At 41.7% G+C, this 22930-nt stretch overlaps 1 protein-coding gene across 3 annotated transcripts in view; it reads left to right on the top strand.

Moving 5' to 3' along the window:
- SLAIN1 (SLAIN motif family member 1) overlaps positions 1-21056 on the top strand; it is a 71927-nt gene extending 50871 nt beyond the window's left edge. For 2 of the 3 annotated variants that reach the window (XM_054011776.1, XM_054011785.1), the window contains 4 exons: positions 1159-1497; positions 11645-11800; positions 14020-14302; positions 19960-21056. In XM_054011776.1, the coding sequence (XP_053867751.1) occupies positions 1159-1497; positions 11645-11800; positions 14020-14302; positions 19960-20035 (854 nt within the window). In that variant the 3' untranslated portion in view covers positions 20036-21056. Of the gene's footprint in view, positions 1-1158; positions 1498-11644; positions 11801-14019; positions 14303-15216; positions 15366-19959 lie in introns of all 3 variants that reach the window. The other variant, XR_008443044.1, reaches the window with a different exon arrangement.
- The last annotated feature ends 1874 nt before the right edge of the window (positions 21057-22930 follow it).

The raw sequence follows: 22930 nt of genomic DNA on the forward strand, positions 1-22930 counted from the left end.
TGGCAGTTTGGAAAATATTTATCTTGTTAGTCACAAATAATAATAAATTTTACATGAAAATCATTGAGAGATAATACACATAGCATTGCACCACCCCCTTTTTTGTGTCAATCAAGCTAGGTAGATGAGAGAAAGGGAGATAGAAACAGTAAAAGGTAATGAGAGAAAAAAGGAGACCATAATATAGGAAAGAGGTGTGTTGAAAGCCAGATGGGAGTAATGGTGAAGAATGGCTAAATGAGAACACACATGTAACGCAGACGACAACACTCAATTAAATCTGGCTGGAGCAATCAAACTAAACAGGCAAGAGCAATCAGCGTGGTGAAAATAGGAGAACACAATCACACCTCCAAAATCAGGCCACAGGTAAATATACTGGAAAAGGGAAGACTATATTTTCCCTCTAATTCAATTTTAATTATCTTAAGTGTTAGTTATAACAACAGCAGGTACAAAATTTTCAGACAAATATGATTTTTATATTGATGGCTGTTCCTTTAATCATTTGGAAACAGGAGATGTTATGCGCATGCACAAACACTCACAATCACTTCATCACGCTCTTTCACATTCATTTACAGAGCTCCCATTTGAGGAAGAATGCTCAAGATGTTATGATAGCAAAGTCATATGTCAAATCTGAGAGCTCTTCATAAATCTAGGGAAAGGTACTTTTCAAATTCCGAATGATCTAAGGAACATTTACATCCAGTCATTCTCAGAACTTCTTGACTCCCAAAATTGTGTTATGATACGTTCTCCACAGCAGGGGTGCTCAACCTGACACTTGCAGAAAAGTGTCAAGGGCTCACAACCACTTTGTCCTACACATAATGTGAAGAGCTTCCTGGCATGAGTCACGGTATAGAAAAGTTCAAGAACCACTTGCTCCAGAGTACTCATTTAGTTACAGATTTAGGAAATATTATTGTTCTGCCTGTTATCAATGTTGCTACACTATCTTAACAGCTTAATGATAACCATTTAAAACATTAAGGACCAGCTCTTCAGCTGGTGGAAAGTGGTAGCCCCATTCATTACCTTGAATGAAGCTGTGCCAGTTTACACTAGCTGAGGCTCTGCCCTAAGTATAGTTCAGTTACAAGTATTGATCGTCTAGTTAAAAAACAAATATCATTTTCTTAAAATTTACAGGTCTTAGACAAGATTATGCTTCTACTTCAGCATCTGTATCAAGACACAGCTCAAGTATCTCTCTACATTCAGGAAAGAAAGGGACATGCAGCGATCAGGAATATGATCGCTATAGTCTTGAGGATGAAGAAGAGTTTGATCACCTGCCACCTCCACAGCCCCGACTTACTCGCTGTTCACCATTCCAAAGAGGAATTCCACACTCTCAAACTTTTTCCAGTATTCGGGAGTGCAAGAGAAGCCCCACTTCGCAGTATTTCCCTCCAAATAATTATCAGCAGCAGTATTATTCTCCTCAAGCCCAAACGCCAGAGCAGCAGCCAAATAGGATTAGTGGAGGTAGGTTACATGCCTTTCTGATTAGTGTTTTTTTTTTTCTTTGTCCGTCTGTGCTTTTACAAAATTGTCAATACTATTTTAAAGGTCAGATTAAATAAACCAGTGAAATGTGTCTGAATTGCAGCAGTGAAATCTGTCAGTGAATTATTGTGATATGATATTTGATCTTTGTGGAGAGAAATTTAAATCTTTTAAAATCACTGTGACTTTGAATCATTTTAGGTAGATTATTGTTAAATAACTTGATGTAGAGCCTGGTTCCTGAACAGGTTGTGAAAGTGGTTGTTGTCTAAAACAGTTTTAAAATGCTGCAAGTACAGGCACAAGGGAAGAGGCTGGGAGAGATTTTTATGTTCCCCCTTGATTTGATTTCTTTCTCTAGTTCTATTACTCACTTTCCTTACCTCCTGACTCTGCCTAAAATGAGGAACACTATTATTGCTGTCATTCAGAATTGCGTAGTGTTATCATAAGACCCCTCTGTTCAGCCCTCTGCTCTTCACTCTGAATTTCAGGCATGCTGGGGAGCATTGATAAAACAGGTAGGTAAGTGATGCTCATTACTCCCAGACTGCCAGCAGCCATCACTGTTTTTGTACCATGCCTAAGGCTGATGTCCTCCAGAATCTCTGAAAGAGACTTTTCTGGGGCTGCTGCGGTATTAAGTTTTGAAACTCCTTGTTGTTCCTTCTCCCCTTTCTTTCCATCATTATCATGGTGCTGTTGCATCTCCTCCACCCCGCTTCAAGATAATCAGTGTCCAGTTTCCAGTCAGGATCTTATTTGTAATATCCTAGATTATTTCCCTCCCGTGGGTAAGAAAACAGACATTGTGTCCAAAACAGTTAGTTATTTAGAGTGCCACAGGTACACACATTACTTTACTGACAAATAGTACATGACAGGTCTCTGCCAAAAGCACTTTACATTTAAGCTGGACATGGCACAGGAAGGAGAATAGGTAAGTGTGGAGAGTGTAAGGGAAGGATGAGGTTACAACCCTATTAAATGGTGTGTTTGCTTGTTTGTGCAACATAACACATCATGTTAATTTTAATTTTATTATTTTTGACAATTAAGGGCTTGCAGGAGTAGGAGTCAGCATTGAAAGGCTAACAGAAAAGGGTGACGGAGATGGAGAGGAAGAGTGTATGGAATCAGTGATGAATGTGCATGGGATGTAGTGCTATGCATATTGAATATGTATGCTCCCCAGATCCCTTGGCAATGCCTGTTTCATGTTCCATGCCAAGGTTAAGGACGTCTCATAAACCACTTACTCTTGAGACACTATGGCAAAGTCTCCTCTGTGCCTTCCAGCTAATAAGTGAAAAGTCACTTGGCAGATGCCAGCACTACCACCTGGGTGGCCTTCCTGTCCAAGAGTGTTGATGTGCTGCACGATCTACCAGGTCACTCTGTAGATAAGATACAGCTTCAATAAGCTGTATAAGGCTTTACTGTCTCATAGAGCCGCAGATCTGTTGGCAGCCTGTGTAGTGTGGAATTCTAACTCCTGTTTCAGCTGGTATATCCTTCATCATATGACTCTTAGGCAATTATAGTCCAGATAAATTGAATAAATATCTGTACTGAGAGGCTCTTACCTTTTGGTTGTTTTCTGTTAAGAGGCAAGGGATAATGTTACTTGCCTTCCTTTGTAAATTGATTTGAAATACATAGCTGAAAAGCAATATATAAGAGTTTAGTAGTGTTATGGCCACAGATTTCTGTCAGCATTTCTCAAAATTCTGGCCATGATTTCATTCTCTTACCAGAATTCCAAGTCTTCAAAATTCAAGTAGTGGGCCAAATAAGTGTTTGTCAGGGTCAAACCAGTGTCAAACACAGTATGTGGCTTGTTGGTGCTGTTACTGGATGCCAGGAACATTGGGGAGAGTGCGATGTAAGTGAGGCAGGAGCTGGTAAACCAGCTACATGTCACTTGGGAATGTGGCAGATCCAGTGTTGCACATAATTTATCAAAACCAAATAAGCAGTGTGCCATGTTGCGGCAGGTCAGCAAAGTTGCCTTCCCTCCCCTTTCCCAAAGCAGATCGGTTGGAGCTCTGGCACATGAAGTCAGTAGATTGGCTACTGGTTTACATGACTAGCAGCTGAGCTGACTAGCAAAGGAACATTGCAGTGCGGCCCACAGAACGTGGAACTGCTTTAAGACTGCATTTCTCGAGAATTACCTGTAATTTGGCACTTTCAGTTTGGGTGTGTACATGCTATTGTGGCTTAGAAGTCCTAGCCTGCTACATAAGGAAGGCAGTAAATCAACCAACAGCATTATATTCAATTTGACATTCAGCAAGAGAACTCTGGGGTGACTGATGGCATTTAGCCTCCAATCCAGTGTTTCACCAGGAGTTGGCTGGGTCTTCAGCATGATTGTGATCTTTAGCATTTACTAGAAGAGACTGATGGTGATGACAAGCAGAGATGCTGCTGCCCTACCTGAAGCTCAGATTTTTTGAAAAAGAATATAGTATCCAGACTGAAATACCTGGTCTAACTTTAGATCTTTACTTTTGCAAAAATCAATGAATTAGTGTTGGAATTTTTGCCAACAGCACAAAAAGAAACACAGGAACCTCCGCCTTCACTGCCTACTGCCCTCTTTACTTGCACAAACATGAGGATGCTCTGCGTGGGAACATAAATCTTTGACTCTGTGGAAGGATTGTACTTCTGGAAAATTGAATTAGAATTCTGCTTTATGTGAGAACTCCTCCTCAAGTGTGGCCTTGGTATATCTGATCCAATGGGGGCGAGGGGAGGTTCAGACAGCTGGGGAGCTAGAGGATCTGTTGTGACTTCTGGAACAAACTTTCAGAGCAAACCCACATAGTTTTTGTGGGAAAATGCTTCCCTTTGTGACAAAACATTCCCAGGTAGAAATGTGTATCATGAAACCACACTAATTTCTTTCAAATCAGTTAAGTTTAATGTAACTTTCTTGAGACATTTTTGTTTTTCAGTAAACTGCCCCCTTCCTCTTTATAATTAATACATTTTGATCTGCTAATGTATCATTTAAAGGCCTAGGAATTGGGAGACATGGAGGAGTAAAGGAATACTCCTCAGTGCCTATTTTAATTACTGCTAAGCAGATATTTAGGGTATGTCTCCACTACGTGATTACTCCGATTTTACAGAATTCGATTTTTGGAAACAGATTGTATAAAGTCAAGTGCATGTGGCCACACTAAGCACATTAATTCAGCAGTGTGCATCCGTGTACCGAGGCTAGCGTCGACTTCTGGAGTGTTGCACTGTGGGTAGCTATCCCATAGTTCCCACAGTCTCCCCCGCCCATTGGAATTCTGGGTTGAGATCCCAATGCCTGATGGGGCAAAAAACATTGTTGCGGGTGGTTCTGGGTACATGTCGTAAGGCTCCCTCCCCCCCCCTCCCTCCATGAAAGCAATGGCAGACAACCGTTTCGCATCTTTTTTCCTGGGTGAACTGTGCAGACGCCATACCATGGCAAGCATGGAGCCCGCTCAGCTCAAGACAGCAGTCATGAACATTGTAAACACCTCGTGCATTATTGTGCAGTTTATGCTGAACCAGAATGTGAAAAACCAGGCGAGGAGGAGGCGGCGACAGCAGCGCGGCGACCAGAGTGATGAGGACATGGACACAGAATTCTCTCAAACCGCGGGCCCCGGCGCTTTGGAGATCATGGTGTTACTGGGGCAGGTTCTAGCCGTGGAACGCTGATTCTGGGTCCGGGAAACAAGCACAGACTGGTGGGACCACGTAGTGTTGCAGGTGTGAGACAATTCCCAGTGGCTGCAAAACTTTCACATGCATAAGGGCACTTTCATGGAATTTTGTGACTTGCTTTCCCCTGCCCTGAAGCACCAGAATATCAAGATGAGAGCAGCCTTCACAGTTGAGAAGCGAGTGGCGATAGCCCTGTGGAAGCTTGCAATGCCAGACAGCTACCGGTCAGTTGGGAATCAATTTGGAGTGGGCAAATCTACTGTGGGGGCTGTTGTGATGCAAGTAGCCAAAGCAATCACTGAGCTGCTGCTACCAAAGGTAGTGACTCTGGGAAATGTGCAGGTCATAGTAGATGGCTTTGCTGCAATGCGATTCCCTAAGTGTGGTAGAACGATAGATGGAACCCATATCCCTATCTTGGCACTGGAGTACCAGGGCAGCCAGTACGTAAACCGCAAGGGGTACTTTTCAATGGTGCTGCAAGCACTGCTGGATCACAAGGGACGTTTCACCAACATCAATGTGGGATGGCCGGGAAGGGTTCATGATGCTCGCGTCTTCAGGAACACTAGTCTGTTTAAACAGCTGTAGTAAGGGATTTACTTCCCAGACCAGAAAATAACCGTTGGGGATGTTGACATGCCTATAGTTATCCTTGGGGACCCAGCCTACCCCTTAATGCCATGGATCACGAAGCCATACACAGGCAGCCTGGACAGTACTCAGGAGCTGTTCAACTACAGGCTGAGCAAGTGCAGAATGGTGGTAGAATGTGCATTTGGACGTTTAAAGGGTCGCTGGCGCACATTACTGACTCACTCAGACCTCAGCCAAACCAATATTCTCATTGTTATTGCTGCTTGCTGTGTGCTGCACAATCTCTGTGAGAGTAAGGGGGAGAATTTTATGGCGGGGTGAGAGGTTGAGGCAAATCACCTGGCTGCTGATTACGTGCAGCCAGACACCAGGGTGATTAGAAGAGCACACCAGGAAGCGCTGCGCATCAGAGAAGCTTTGAAAACCAGTTTCATGACTGGCCAGGCTACGGTGTGAAATTTCTGTTTGTTTCTCCTTGATGAAAACCCGCCCCCTTGATTGACTCATTCCCTGTAAGCAACCCACCACCCCCCCTTCGATCACAGCTTGATTTCAAAGGAAATAAAGTCACTATCATTTAAAAATCATGTATTCTTTATTAATTGATTATAAAAAGAGGGAGAGAACTGACAGGGTAGCCCGGGTGGGGTTTGGGAGGAGGGAAGGAAAAGGCCACTTCAAAATTAAGACAGCCTTTTGCTTGGGCTGTCCACTGGGGTGGAGTGGCAGGGTGCACGGACCCTCACTCCCCCCCCCCCGCGTTCCTGGGCGTCTGGGTGAGGAGGCTGTGGAACTTGGGGATGGAGGAGAGTGGTTATACAGGGGCTGCGGTGGCACTCTGTGATCCTGCTGCCATTCCTGAAGTTCCACCAGATGCCGGAGCATGTCCGTTTGATCACACAGCAGCCCCAGCGTTGCATCCTGCCTTCTCTGATCTTTCTGCCACCACCTCTGATCTTCCTGCCGCCACGTCTCATCTCGAGTGTCCTTCCTGTCTTCACGTTCATTGGCAGCTTTCCTGTACTTTGATACTGTGTCCTTCCACTCATTGAGATGAGCTCTTTCATTGCGGGTCGACTGCAAGATCTCAGAGAACATTTCATCTTGCATGTGGGTTTTTTTGCCACCTTATCTGAGATAGCTTTCGGGACGGAGGAGGGAGGCTTGAAAAATTTGCAGCTGCGGGAGGGAAAAAAGGGAGACAAGTATTAAAAAAGATACATTTTACAGAACAATGCTTATACTCTTTCACGGTGAACAACACTATTCACATTACATAGCACGTGTGATTTCGGTACAAGGTCATATTTTGCATCTTAATATTGAGTGCCTGTGGCTTTGGTGTTAGAGATCACAGACGCAGGACCAGGCAACAGAATTCGACTTGCATGCTGCCATGGTAAGCCATTGTCTTTCGGCTTCTGCAACTTTCATAAAAGCAGTGCCCTCCTTTCCCATACCAAGCAAAGCCTGTTGAGTGCTGCAGTTTTCGTGTTAACGTGCAGCAGCAGCAGAAACCAAACTAACCCCCCCCCCATCAAATCATCTGGGATGATCGCTTTACCTCTCCCCCCACTGCATGGCTGGTATCAGGGAAGATTTCTGCTAGCCAAACGTGAAAAGCTCAGCGCCAATGTCACCCCCCCCCCCACCACAGTTATGACCATTCTTAATATCTCAGTGTATGGTTTATGGGTCTGTGGTGTCATCAACTGATACAAGAGAGAGACAAAAAGTACAAGGTTCTGAACTCAGATCCTAGTAGTTAGAAAGAATTCTTTCAATTCGCCTTTAAGAAGCATTTATTTGTCTTTTTTTTTAAATATCTACACTTGCGTTCTGTTAATTTTTTTTAATACCTCATTTTATTTAGAAGTATCATTGAATTACAGGCTGAAAACTGCCTCCACTGTTAGTTAAGAATAGTTGTATACACAAAAGAATCTTCCATTACCCCTTGTGATGGTTCTCGGGGTGCCCATGACTGTGAGTCACACTGTTACACCCCTGCCTCCAGCGAGATAGAGATTTGCTTGTGCTTAACTGGGTATCAGCTTCCTGAGAGCTCCAGCCTGTCAGCCACTCAAACAATTTCCTCTGGGCTATGCCAGTCCTTACTTTGCCTTGCAGGTTAACAGGTGTACTCCAGGCCCCAAGTTCCTTCAAAGTATTCCCCTGTAGTGTCCAGACCCTTCTCCACTCACAGAAATAACAGCTCTGCTGTCCCCAAGGGAACAGTGCACACACATTCAACTCAGGATCAGCTCCTTGTTAACACCACAGCACCAAGTTTGATAATAAAGATCATGATTTGAGAGACTAAAAGTAAGGATAATGGAGACAGCAGGTTACTAGAGCGTTCTAGAGACTAAATTTAACAGGCTAACCTGCAATCTAAATAAGTTCAGCTCACCCCAAATGCCCTTTGCAGTGTTTTCAAGAATGTAGCCACAGGGCCCCTATTACTTCCTAGGTGCAGGATAATAGGGTGCTTTCCTTATTCCGTTGTTATAGTCCAGTAAGCCTTTGAAGTGCACCCCCAGACAAGGCTCTTTCCCTCCAGCTGTTCTTCTCTTCCTGTAAAATCTCATAATCCTTCATCTGCATTTGGCTCAGACTGGAGATTGTGAAGGAGACAATACCCAATTTGCATTTCAACAGACAGATGGATGAACACCTCTGGTCAGGCAAGAAACCAGTTTTTCACCTCTGCTGGTGACTCAAACTATAAGAACATATTTCCAGTATATGTATGTATATACATACACACACTTTTTACACAGTATCTGTACATGCATTTCACAATAATCCTTGCTTTCATTTAAGATCTTACATGGTACTCAGATGGATCAGAATGTAAATACTGGGATCAAAATATTCTTGTAACCCTCTCTACCAGCTGGCAGTGGATTTCATTGAACATGACTGAGTGATAAGGGAGTAGGACCACCAGCAACAGAGGAAATTGTTTGTTTGGCTGCTGGGTGTGATGGCCTGCAGGCAGCAGAACATACCAGCTCAGACCTTGCCCTGGTCCAAGTCCAGCCTGCTGTAATGGCCTCCCCCCTCACTATCATATGGTACAACCACTGGACAATTCTGGGGAATGAGCCAATTAATGCAGTCCATGAATGGAAGTGCACAAGGGCAGATGTACCCAAAGCACTGCATCCTTGCGTATCCACAGGGGACAATGAACAAGTACACTGATGATATGGAATTCCTTTACATGGAATGTTGCACTTCTTAGCTTTATTTTTATTTTTTTTTGTATTTATTGCACTTTGGGTTTGTTTGCACTTTCTTATTTCACTTTCTTTGGTTTGTGGCAGCTGAACTGCCTGAGTTGTTGACTTTTAATAAACTGTTTTGCTGTTCAGTCCTTCAGTATGTGAGTACTTGGGAAACAATAAAGAAATCTCAGATCAGTAGTGTCACCGAAATATTGGGTCCACCTAGCTGAGAGCCAATAACAGCCAGACAGGGATAAGGAAGAGTTGCTTTATTCTGCAGAAGAAAGGAGAGCTTTGCACTTTGGTACAAAAACTCTGTCTTACACACATTTTACAGGTCCTTTATAGACATTCAGACAAAGGCCCTTGCCGTGTTAACACTTGATTGGTGGTTGTCAGACCCGTGCTTTTGCTATCTGGTCAGTGAAAACCGGCTTGGGACCAGGTCCAGCTCCTTAAGATCTTGAAAGGGAAGACAGTTGAAAAGTTCAGGCTACTGTGTACTTGAGGTGTCTGCTTCCCCCTAATGGCTGCTGGCTGACATAACGGCTGCTAGCTGTTAAGGGGGGTCACCAGTAACTTTCACAGTAGTACATAAAGTTGATGCTCTCACAAGTAAATTGATAGAGCACACTGATTTTGACCTCACATTTCCCCTTTCCTCATTTCCCCCTCCAAACCCAAGCTTTGGGCATACAAGGCATATCTTATTTCCATTGTTCTGGACCCAGCCCCACTTACCAGAGGTGCACTTTCTGGCTCCCTGTACTGTGCCTGTGAACCAGTCAGGTATCAAACCATGCCTCACTGTATCCTCACATATATTGTGCAGTGCATAGCACGCTCCAGTAACATGAATAGCATAATACCCACTACAAATGGTTTTGTAGGTAGCACCATCTTGCCTTCAGTCAGCTAAATGCACATTCCACCACCATCCTGCAACCTCTCAGTCTAGAAGTTAAACCTTCCTCTGCCAAGTGCTCTCACATCTGGGTAGGGCTTAATTAGCCTGTACAGCAGAGGATAGGCTGGGTCTCCCAGAATAACAGTGGGCACAGACTTATCCATATTATTGGGCACAGATTGATCCATGGTGATATCCATTTTAATGGGTGGGAATAAAGGTCCTGTTTGAAAATGCCAGATCTCTGGTGGTATGCATCCTGCCGATGCATTCCATGTTGGTGTCCATGGACCTCCCTCTGTTGTTTACCAAGGCCCGCATAATGAGCAAGTAGTATCATTTCAGGTTTACATATTCATGTGCACCATTTGGGGGTAGGGGATGGACTATGGGCACATGTGTGCCATCGATGGCCCTAGAACAGTTTGGGAAGCCCATATGCTCAAGCCCTGCTATTATTTTGGGACCATTAACCATCTTCACCACCCGTGGATGAATCAGAGCAATAATTGTCTTGAAAACGTCCATCACCATAGCACTGACAGTTACCTTGCCAATGCCAGCCTGGTTAGCCACTGACCTATAGCAAACTGGGGTGGCCAGCTTCCAAACAGGTGATCAGCTGGATTAACTCTGCAGTGAAAACATACGCTTTGAGGTAGTTCTTCTAGGTCAGGATTGAGATCCACTTGCAAGGGATTGTGGAAAAACTTTACCATGCCTTTAATATGGCTAAATAGTGGTCTTCAATTTTCAGGGCTCTCAAACAGCACCTTCAATTGCATTAAATTCTTTCCTATCCAGCCTCTTATTTAAGTTTTGCTTTCTAAATGATAGCATTATACGTCAGTAAGATTACTGAATTCATAGTGATAGTTAATGCTAAGCTATTGCCTAGACAAACATTGCTTTTCTGTGTGAAGTAAGATGTGTGGAGACCTCAGAACAACTTTGATAACGTGAGTAGCCTATTTTGGTGGGGAAATGTTTTTCAGTGGTGTCCTCAACTTATCCTTTCAAGGTGGGAAAGGACAGCCAGGGGCCAGTAAATAGCAGTGGGGCCAAGAGACACATTAAACAAATTGGGCCTTTGAAAGCACAGGGTTTGATGTGACTCCACCCAGGGCACTGTTTTTGAAGTTGTTATAATTGGTAAATTAATAGTTGATACTATAGCACCTGCTAGTTCTGTGTACTGTAGTTATAAAGACAATAATATTACAGTTACTGTTAGTAACTATTAATAAAGTGGTTAGACAGAACTCCATTGTCACTGTTTGTCTCCAGTTAGCAGCTTCAAGGATTAGTAGTGCTCATGCTTGACCTAAATTGGATCTGTATTTAAGTGAAGTGATCAGTGGAGACTGAATTATGACAAAGTAACTCAATTCACTGTGACTGTGTTATGGGCTTGACTGTAAATCCTGAAATTCTTTATCCATGAGTCTCTTTAAGCTGATTTAGAATGATATGTGAATGGTTTGCTATGTTAATATATTAGTCAGAAGGGTTCAAGCAGTAAACAAACAATATTTAATTTTTATCTTCTCCCATGGAGACAACAAATTTATTGTTGAAATAATTTTGCTAATTTAACTGTCTTTAGAAGTCAGTCAGATGTTTGTGATGGAAATCTTGACGTGACTATGGAAATGATTTGCTTTTGCTTCAGATAAACTTAGAAGAAGCATGCCTAACCTAGCTCGGATGCCAAGTACTCCTACCATTAATAGCAATGCTAGCTCGCCAGTCTGTGTGAGGAACAGTCAAAGCTTTGATTCTAGTTTACATGGAGCCGGTAATGGGATTTCAAGAATACAGTCTTGTAGTAAGTATACATCTTTTACTGCTCGTCGTTGTGCTGAAACTCACTGCTTTGTGTAATTGTGGAATATTTTACCCAAAGCTGTATAGGTGGTGCTTTGGTGTTGCATCCTCAGGCTTCAGACCATGAGCTGCAGATATAAAAATTTTATTAAAGCTAATGTTAAAAAATTATATAGTACACAGGTTAAGAAGAGAGTGTATGTACATCTGGGTATAGTGCTTAGATTATCCAAAAATACAAAGTTTGTTTTAAAAGTAATAAGATGCATATAATACATAATCAGCCATAACCCAAATTTAGGTCAATAAATTTAACAATACAGTTTAGATATAAGCATCCAAGTATTCAGGTACTTCGCTCATGAAAAGTTATACAGAGAGTTGGTTGTGGAAAGTGGATATACCAATGAGTGAAGATTATCCCTCAGTAACTGAGAATTTAGGGTAGGTTGTCCGTTAGAAAATAATGTTTAGTGCCCTAGCAGGAGCCCTATTAGCATATGTTTGTGGACCCAGGCTGGGAGGCTTGTACCCAGATGAAGTATAGACATACCTTAGATCAGTGGCTCTCTACCTTTCCAGACTACTGTATTACTTTCAGGAATCTGATTTGTCTTGCATACCCCAAGTTTCACCCCACTTAAAAACTTTCTTAGAAAATCAGACATAAAAATATAAAAAAAGTGTCACAGCACTCCGTTACTGACAAATAGCTTTTTCTTATTTTTACCATATAATTAGAAAATAAATCAATTGGAATATAAATATTGTACTTACTTTTCAGTGTATAATATATAGAGCAGCATAAATGTCATTGTATGCAATTATAGTTTGTACTGACTTTGCTAGTGCTTTTTATGTAGTCTGTTGTAAAACTAGGCAAATACCTAGATGAGTTGATGTACCCCCTAGAAGACCTCTGCATACCTCCAAGGATACGCGTACCCCCGGTTGAGAACCACTGCCTTAGATGTTTTAAATACATGAGGTCCTTTGGGTGTTTAATTTCTATCTTGTGGATCATAAAATGTATGCGGTTGATGCACACCAGAGGGCAGAGTTGTGTAGAGAATCTCTCTCTAAAGCAGGGGTTGGCAACCTTTCAGAAGTGGTGTGTCGAGTCTTCATTTATTCAGTCTAATTTAAGGTTTCGCGTGCCAGTAATACATTTTAACGTTTTTAGAAGGTCTCTTTCTATAAGTCTATAATATATAACTAAACTATTGTTGTATGTAAAGTAAATAAGGCTTTTAAAATGTTTAAGAAGTTTCATTTAAAATTAAATTAAAATGCAGAGCCCCCCCCAGACTGGTGGCCAGGACCTGGGCAGTATGAGTGCCATAGAAAATCAGCTCGCGTGCTGCCTTCGGCACCCGTGCCATATGTTGCCTACCCCTGCTCTAAAGCTTTTGGATGTTCCAGCACTCATTTGAAATGATAGTTTGTGTAACAGTGTATGTGGAATGGACTGTTATATTCAGGAGGCTTTTTATAACTTTTGTCTGTTTTTATACATAAAGCGTATATCTGTACAACCTTTTTTGTAATGCCAAAATAATTTCTTATTACGGAAAAAGTAGCATGTGGTTTATAACAACTGACTTTTTAGTGATCTGGGAAAAAGAATAAATTATAATTTCAGCAAGTCTCATGTTAAAGCTATAATTACATTAGAGGGATTTGGCTTCTAGTTATCTAGAATAAATATTAACAAAGAGTCCTGTGGCACCTTATAGACTAACAGATGTATGTGGAGCATAAGCTTTCGTGGGTGAATACATGCGTCTGACCAAGTGGGTATTCACCCACGAAAGCTTATGCTCCAATACATCTGTTAGTCTATAAAGTGCCACAGGACTCTTTGTTGCTTTTTACAGATCCAGACTAACACGACTACCCCTCTGATAGAATAAATATTGAATCATTGCAGAGCAAAAGAGGAGTGAAGTAGGGGTGGGATTTTTGTCTGATGATCTTATTTTTGTTTGGTAGTGGTGTTTTCAAATGTTTACTTAAATTGGACTAACAGATGCAGTATGTATTTGTATTGGATCTAAATATTTAACCTGTTTTACAGTTGGTTTTGATTGAAACGAAAGGTCACCTCCTCTAATGACAAGTGCATTCAGCACTGTACAGACTTATTTAGAAATAAGTGCTAACCCTGGTACTATGTGTTGTGTGCTGACATTGTATACTATTGTTACCATCCTTTTACAGTTCCATCTCCAGGACAACTTCAGCACAGAGTTCACAGTGTGGGACATTTTCCTGTGTCTGTCAGACAGCCTCTCAAAGCCACAGCGTATGTAAGCCCAACTGTACAAGGCAGCAGTAGTATTCCCTTATCCAGCACCTTACAATTATATTCTAACAGTGGAATCCCCATGCCAAACAAGACTGCAAATCCTGGGACTGTAGGACGTAGTGCTCTTCCAAGACCATCATTGGCCCTAAGTGGGAGTAGTATACCCAGGAGTAAAATTGCACAGCCAGTTCGAAGGTAAGAGAATGTTCTTATTAATGAAAAGAGCTAAATGCACCTCCTTTACACATAGATAGCCTTGGCTTTGAGAACTCAATTCTGATTTCTTTAAAAAAGAAAAAAAGAAAAAAAGGCTTTTGAACAGAAATACTTTTACAGGCTACTGATGCTGGGCTGAATTCTGTCCTCTCTATACATGTCTTTCTCTCTAAGCAATGAAAACTGCCCATTCATAAACCCCAGTGAACCTTAACAATTAATGATAACTACCCAGCAATGTTAAATAATCACATACGGGTAACAATATAATTCAGTGAGCCAACAGTAAATTAAAACAACTCCCATTTTACCACCCCTCTCCAAGAACAATCTCAACCTTCCCCCCAAACCCTATCAAATAATAGTTTGTGCAATGTGCCCCAAAGGTAATCCAGTTCCAGTTATTTTGAATAAATGGTGTGAGCAAATTCAAATGTCCCAGAGTCCCCACAGAGAATGGCTTGCTGAGAGCCCCCTCCTTTTTAAAACAAGAGGGTGGCACCTCTGATTGAAGCTGTGGCAGAATGGCCCAGTGAGAGAGGCAGTGTGTCAGGTAGGCAGCTCCCACACCATGTAGGATTGTGCACGTCATGATCAGTACCTTTTTTAAATTCCATCTGGAGTCCAATAAGCAACTAGTGCAGATCCAGAGCCCTAATGTCGTCTGTTCCCAGAGCAATGTTCTGTATAGCAAGTGAGCTGCTACATTCTGCACCAACTTTAGTTTCCAAATGGTTTAAAGGTATAGCCCATGTAGAGCAAGCTTGAGGTGATAGTCTGTGATGTGATGATCTATAATAGCAGCTGGGGATCTAAAATAAACCTTTAGTTATGAACTCTTATGACTGATGGGAGATGGATTCCCTCAAAAATATTTTTGCCATCTCTTCCAGCTGCTTCCGACAACCCACTATATATCACCTTGGTCTTGTCTGGGTTGAGCTTTGCCCATCTAACTGATCCAGGCCCGAACCTCAACTAGATCCAGAAAAACACTTTTGCTTCACAGTTTTGCTTCAGTGGAGTTACTCTGGTTTTACACGTATGTAAATTAAAACAGTTTGGCCCAGTGTGTTGATACAAAGGGGACTTCGAAAAACAACTGACAGTTTCCTCTTTTGTGAAGTGTGTACCCTTAGATTTCCAATGTAACAATTTATTTTTGTTGTTCCCTGATGGAGGTCTCTCTTTCTCTCTCTCTTCTGGAATAGGAACTGTTTATTGTAGAGGTCTGTCACAGGGCAAGTATACCCCGTCACCTTGGGGGGGGAGGGGCAAGGGCATGGTAGCCCCACGATTAAGTCAGTATGGCTGCCCTCAGCCTCAGGGTTATGTGGCCCAGTGGCTGTAGTCAATAGGACTACCCCTGGCTGCAGGGAAGTGCGGCCTCATGGCCAGAATCAATAGGAGGAGGTCTGGTGGGCTGCCCCCCAAAGGGGGCAGCCAGGGTAGCAGGACCCAGGTCCACTAGGTTCCAGCCCAGGGCCCTGGTAATGGCAAGTGGGTTTGCCACTAAGTCAGTGCAGAATTTGCACATAACACACAGAGCGCTGCAGGGACACTGGCTGGTCCCTCCCTGGGCTAATTCTTATTGTGACTTCTATAATTGAAGTCAGGGTGTATTTGGAGTCTCCAGGCTTGTCAGATAGTGACTGCAATCTCCCTGGGGCATTGCAGATGCCTGAGCGCTTGTCTGGGCCTTGGCGTCTCCTGCTCTCGCGGTCCGGGATCCCGGCTGCCCCTCAGCTGAAGCCGGCGAGATGCATCCTTCCTCCTCAGTGGTCAGCACAGACTGAGCTAGGCTGCTCCCTTTTATACTGCAGCAGGAGTTGGAGCATGCCCATCAGGGATGAGGGGATGTGGCTTCTGCCACCAAGAGGTGCTGTGTTAACCGTTTTGTCCCCAGTGTGGGGCAAGTACAACCTGTCACAAGGTCTCGGTCTCCTTTCTAGAACAGTTAGTCATACTTCCCTTCCATGTCTCTTGAGAAATATTCAAACAACTTATTATAGAGAAAAGTAAGACAAGTCACATGTGAAGCTTTCTGGAATAGATCACAAGTGTGAGTGCCTACCTCAGGCCAGAGGGTCCAGAAGGAGGACATAAAGCCCCAATTAGTTGTGAGTTCTATACTTTAGATTTCACCAACCAAGTAACAAGTGTGAATACTTCAAGCACTATAGCAGCCTAACCATGGAGTCACTGACAGTCCCCTTAGGTGCTCCGGTCTATCTTGCCACCCAGACAAACTTGCCTTTGTGATAGATGGTCCCTTACACCCCAAAATCACAACAATATTCAGGTTACTCTCTGTCACAAGGGACTTAGACCTTAGACCTCACACCAGAGACAACGCTTGTAGCCAATCCGAAAATAAACCAACTAAAGATTTATTAACTAAGAAGAAAAATGAGTTATTTACAAGGTTAAAGCATGTAAACATACTCTCACAAATGAGTTAATCTTAGGTTCCAAAAGTAATAGAAACTGCTGCAATATGCAAGCTTTCTATGTCCTCTACAGCTAACCCAATCCAAGAAGCTTTGGGATCCCTTGCTTATGCTAAGAAATATTGCCCTCTCCAAATTCCAAACAGCAGAGTGATACAGTTCCTTCTAGTCACAAATTTGTATGCCCTTCCCCCTGAATTTAAACTGATGGGAGAAGTGTTTCTGCCCCTGTGGTCTTCATAGGCGGGGAGGAGGGAGGAGGCAATCAACAAAGTCTTTGTCCTTTGATGTTTCACAATGGCTCATTTGGTTTCAGTGGGCCTTGTTGTGTGCAGGACCTGCACTTTACATTAATTAATGCTTCTTTCCTATTTGGTGAATTACACAGTTACAGAGGTTTACAGTGCAAACACTCAATATAGCTTTTATGGCCTGGGGTACAGACGTTATAAGCGAGATCAATACATGCAGCATCCTACAAGCATTTCATCAAGTCTAAACACATTCTTATAAACTTAACATCTATTTTAACAATGCTAACACAGATGAGCCAGACTGGTTTCCAGCTATGCATTTGTCAGTGAGGCCCAGGGGCCTTCGTATGAACTGGCATCATACCACATTTTATTGATTTTAATAGTAACCTTTAGAGATACTCCACTGGGGTAGAATTGTGTGAAACCAACTGGGTTTGCCCAAATTTCACCAGATCTTTCTGGTGGGTTCAGTTGTCTGCACTCCCCTGGTTCATCTGAAACATAAAAGTGAACCAGATGAAACTCGCCGAACCCAGCAAGCTTCCCTATCCATCCCTGCTAAGCAGATAACCTGCCCCATGTACCCTGAATCTTCCCTTTATTGAGCCCCATAGGGCTGGCCTGGTAGCCTTCTAGCTCCTTCCTGCTGGTGTCTCTTTTGGGGGAGTGAGCAATGGGCTGAACTGCTCTCCCTTTCAGCCCCTCTGGGAGAAGACGCTGGCTAGCTTGCTTTTCCTCTCACAGCGAGTACGTTTTATGTAAACAATCATCACTTTTGAGAAAATGAAAGCAGCTCTTTTCTGCTTACAAAAAATGCAAATGCTTTGAAAGCTGCTAGCAGGCTGTTAGTTATGGCAGTAATTTTTCCTTTGAGAGAATTCTGATTAAGTGATTAGTTTCATTACACAAAGTGCCATTTAATAGTTCTGCATCCTTTCTAATAGTGCTGATACATTAAGTAATGTGGTGTTGCTAAACTGTACACCTCGGTAGTTAAAGGTTGAGTCCCACCAAATAAATTATTTCTCTTTCTTCTCCCTAACCGCAATGCTTAATTAAAAAAGAATAGTTCACATAATTCTCCCTAAATTCCATACCCTCTTTGCTGCCTTATTGCAATTGGGCTGGGAATTATGGTGCTGGAAATGCTTAAACTGCCAGGAAGAGTCACAGGTGACATTGCTTGTGTGTAAGGGACATATCTTCTGCCTGGTGCCCTAAAGCTGAAGCATGGGAACGAGGAGGGAGCATGGCATCCTAGGGGGTTGGACACTGAGAGGGAGAAGAGTGTGTGAGGGGAGCCAAACGGGTTATGAAAGAAAAGGAAACTGATGGAAGTCCTGTTCCACCTCCTAGTAACGGTATAGGGAGAGCTCCTGCTGCTGTTTCAATCTACTTTTAACCACTAGAGCCACTGTCTTCAGAGAAATGCAAGAACTGGCACTGGTGGCTGCTGTTTACTTACTGGTTCCATCTTCCTTGCAGCAGACTGCCCCCTCCTCCAGTCCAGGATTCCTGACAGGAGAGGAGCCAGCAGAATCAGCAGTAGTTGTGGCTAGAGGGGGAGCAGGGAAGGGAGAGAGCCAGGACCTGAGAGGATGAAAACTGGCTTTACAAGAAGCAGTAGCAGGGAACTGGAGCTGGCTATGGCTCCCCCTAGTGCCTGTTGGTGGCTGCTGGTGGCTCTCTTGGCAGATTTCATATCACCATATCCACTAGCATTTCCAGCCTGACCCCGGCCCCTCCATTTAATTTCAGCAAAGTGATGTAATCAAAATATGGTGGGTATAAAATGTAGCCCTCCTGAAATTGTTAAAGAAGCAGATGGAGCAGAGCTGGATACTGTGTCAAACTAATTGTCCCAGGCAGGTTTTCTTTAAATATCATTTGAAACAGCTATCCTCAGTAGTGTTTGGAGGTTTGGGAAATAGTTAATTGCTAAGGAATTTATAATAAAAATTAAGGTGGCTGTTATATTATGGTGCTAATGTTTCCTAGCTTTTGTTTTCTGATAATATGTTTTTAAAACTCGGAATAGGTCAATTTCAGGAAGGCTTTCTCTCCCCAGGACAATACTTATGCTGCCATTGGCAGGAAAAAAACAGGTGCTATTTTTAGAATGCACAGATTTTTTTTTTTTTTTTCAAATGCATGTTGGGTGCAACAGTTCATGTGGGGGAATGCCCCTCCCCTTTTAAACCGAAATTATTGTCTGCAGCCTGTTTGTATTGGACATAGCTACTGTTTTAGTGACAGAAATGTATTTGCACTGCTTTTTAATCCCATTAATCTTGCAGAGCCAAAACAGTTAAGGGAGAGGGAGGGAGGTTCTGTTTGATCTTGTGCATCATCAACAGAATTGTTACTAAATCCCTCGCCTGTCCCACCTGTGTGAACCTATTGAAAGAGGTGAGATTTCACAGATATCACAGAGGGCCTCCTTTGCAGGACTTTTATTACTGGTATTATGTGAGAAGGAAATAGTTTTTATGGGCTGGGGGAGAACAGTGGGGAGAGCGGAAAAGCAAGAAGTGTGGGTAAGAATGGAATGAGCAGGGCAAAACATTGGAGTGAAGAGAGGAGTTGGTGGGAGTAGGGAGGAAAAGAAGAATTGGCAGTTTGACATTTTGTGTAAAGCCACATTGTTCCTGCATCAGGTCAGAACCACCTCCTACAGTTTAGAATTGAAATCCTGGTCTCATTGAAGTCAATAGCAAAACTCCCATTGACTTCAGTATGGTCAGGATTTCACCCCAAGTCCTGAGTTATGCCATTTTATAATATATTAGCATAGAGATGGAAATATGCCATGGAAGAGTGTACATGCATGTGTATATGGGAACACCTACAAGGCCAGCTTCATTACATATGTGACTGATGCATGTCTTACTGTTCTCTTACCTGAAATGTGGCTTATTTTTTAAAACAGTTTTCTTCAGCCTCCAAAGCCTCTTTCTTCTCTTAGTACTCTACGAGATGGAAATTGGAGAGACGGCTGCTATTGATGTCGGATGCCCCTGAACAATGGAAAAGAAATAATATGGTTTCTACTACCCAGCTGGCTGGGTAACTATGTTACAGGAAGGGAAGGTCCCACAACACTATTTTCATTGAGTTTTAATATGTAAGAATATCTGTTATACCCTGTCATTTTTAAAAAAATGAACATTATTAAAGACTAAATATTGCACTTAGTCATTTGCCTGGAAAACTGCAGTGTTATCAAACTAACAGTTGCGGTACTGTCATTTAGAACTTAAGAAATATTTATATATGTGCAAAATATCGGATGTACTTCCTTTGAGAGAGCTAAGAAATGCCACTATTTCAAACAGCTTTGCCATATAGTAGGATAATTTATTCAGTGTACTCTGTAAAGATGATAAGCATTTTTGTTGCAACTTTGGGGCCTATGTTATAAGCTTGGAATTTTTTTTTAGTGTTTCCAAGAATTTTATTTTTTGACTTAATTTCTTTCACACTTGCTTGAACCACAGAGAGAGGATTTAATTTTTGTGTGTGCCATAAATAATATTTTTGTGGTAATGTACTATTTTTTAGCACTAGGAACATATCCTTCAAAAACAAACTATGGGCAATATGAAAGCAGTAATTTTTATGTTCCAAAGCACAAAAGAGTAATATTCACTGGAAACTGCCATACAGCTGGGTCAACATAATTTTGTCTTTCATCCATTTGTTCACATGTTAATTTATTATCATAGTGTTTTGTATTTATAATGACAGCATAAACCACATTTCACTTAAAAGGTGCAATGGTCACTAAACTACAGTTCGTTTTTCAATACTGTATTACAAAAAATAAAATTGTAATGTTTTAATAATGGTTGCTTATGGGAAATGAATGAGTTTTAATGCAAATAAATCTTTTTGATAGACCTTTTACAAAATCCAATTGCACTAATCAATGCTTTCTTATAATGGCATATGATTGAATATTTGATTACAACTGTGTATACTGCTGTTTTGGAATGTTTCAGAAATAAAGAGTCTATTTCAGCAATATCATGCTGTGCTTTAGTGTGCAATGCAAACATTGTGTTTGTATCTGGTTTTTTCCCCTATCCATGGAATAACTTTTTATTACAACACTTAGTTACTGAAGATTTTATTATTCAGCCTTTAGAACTCACTGAATTTTTTGCAAGAATATGCAAATCTCCAAGGTCCATAAAAATTGAATCTCTTGTAGCCAAATGTTGCTTAGAAGACATACAGATTTCTTATTGCCTTAAAATTACTTTTGGAAAATATAAAATCTCTTGAACCAAAGCAAGGTCTGCAAGTACACTATTATAGTAGTCCTAATAAGAGTCAGAGCCCTATGTAGTGTGATTCTGCTACTATGGAGCTTGTCTCAGAAATGTGCATCAGAATATCTGGCTTCCTTAATTTGCTTTTATAAGGTAGAAATTTATACTTATGAGTAAAATATACCAAATGTGAAGTGAATATATAAAACTGATGGCGTCATGTCTTCATACAGCCAAACACAATAGATCAGAGGTGCAAAATGAATTTTAACTATTACAAATCCCAAATGGAGGAGCGTAGAATATTTACTCACTCAATCATTGAGTTTCACTCAATTTTTTTAAAGTCATCCTACAGAAGATAAGATCGCGAATGGAAAATTTGGGCTCCGAAGGTACATATTTTGGAAATCTGAAGATGTGGAAATCATTTTGTAAGACATTAGTGAGTTTATTTCAAAGTATTGGATGACAAATAAAATATGTTTTTTGTTTTTTTTTTAAATGTGTAGTAGAAATTGCCTTACAAATGGTAATACTTCTGTTGTACACAAGAGGACAGTATGCACTCTGAAAATACTTTACTTTTATTACGTAAACCTTGTGTGTTCCCCAGACTCTTGGTTTAAACTTTATGCCTTTTTGCCAGTGCTGTTATATATGATATCAAATTACCCAGTTGTTTATCATTTGGATTTTTAAAAAATCACATTAGCATATGTGTAGAGAACTGGAGAAACAAGCATCACCACTATTATGAAACTTATTAACTCTTAGAGAAAATGGAATAGGGCACTGTTTTTCAATTCTTTCTTGAACTGCTCAAGGTTTATTTAGCACCCGCAGTTTAGCAATGCATCCCTTGCTCATGTAAGGGTTCTCTAACCTTATAAAACTATTGCCTCCTAGTCAGAAAAGACATTGAAGGACTAACTCTGATACTGCCAAATAATACTCACCAAGAAATCCAGGTTACAAAGAATTGGATCTGTTCTAATCTGCACCCTGTTCCAGTCCACAGAAGCCAGCATTACTGTTTTCTCCCTGTAGCTGGCATCTCCTGTGAAACTAGTAATGACTAACCAGGTATTGAAGAGTGCACAAGCGTGATAGATACTTCACCATAGCAACCCCCTGGAAGCTAAATGCATGAGATCTGCAGCACAAAACCACCTCTGTCACTCTTAATTTTGCATGAATCAGAATCTCCCCCAGGCAATGCTGAATGCTAACAGCTTGACCGTATAGTGCTTGCTATCTTAAAAAGTCAACATTTACCAGTTATTGCCTGTTCCAGAGAAAGGAAAATTGTTTGGCATCTTTGTATGGTAAATATTGATGAATGTTACATTTTTAATATGAATAGATGTGTATGTACAATTATGTGGTATATGTGTTAATTGCCCATTTCATTTCAAGTGGTTTCTTGCAACGCGTGTTAACCCCTTCTGCTTAACAATCTGTTCCACCTTCTATTTAGCTGTCACAGTCTGGTTACCTTTCCCAGACCTGAAGAAGAGCTCTGTGAAGCTCTAAAGCTTGTCTCTCTCACTGATGGACATTGGTCCAATAACAGATATTACCTCCCCACTTGCCTTTATGTACAATTAGGTAATTTAGGGTAGT

Source organism: Malaclemys terrapin, chromosome 1, assembly GCF_027887155.1.
Source record: "Malaclemys terrapin pileata isolate rMalTer1 chromosome 1, rMalTer1.hap1, whole genome shotgun sequence".
NCBI lineage: Eukaryota > Metazoa > Chordata > Testudines > Emydidae > Malaclemys > Malaclemys terrapin.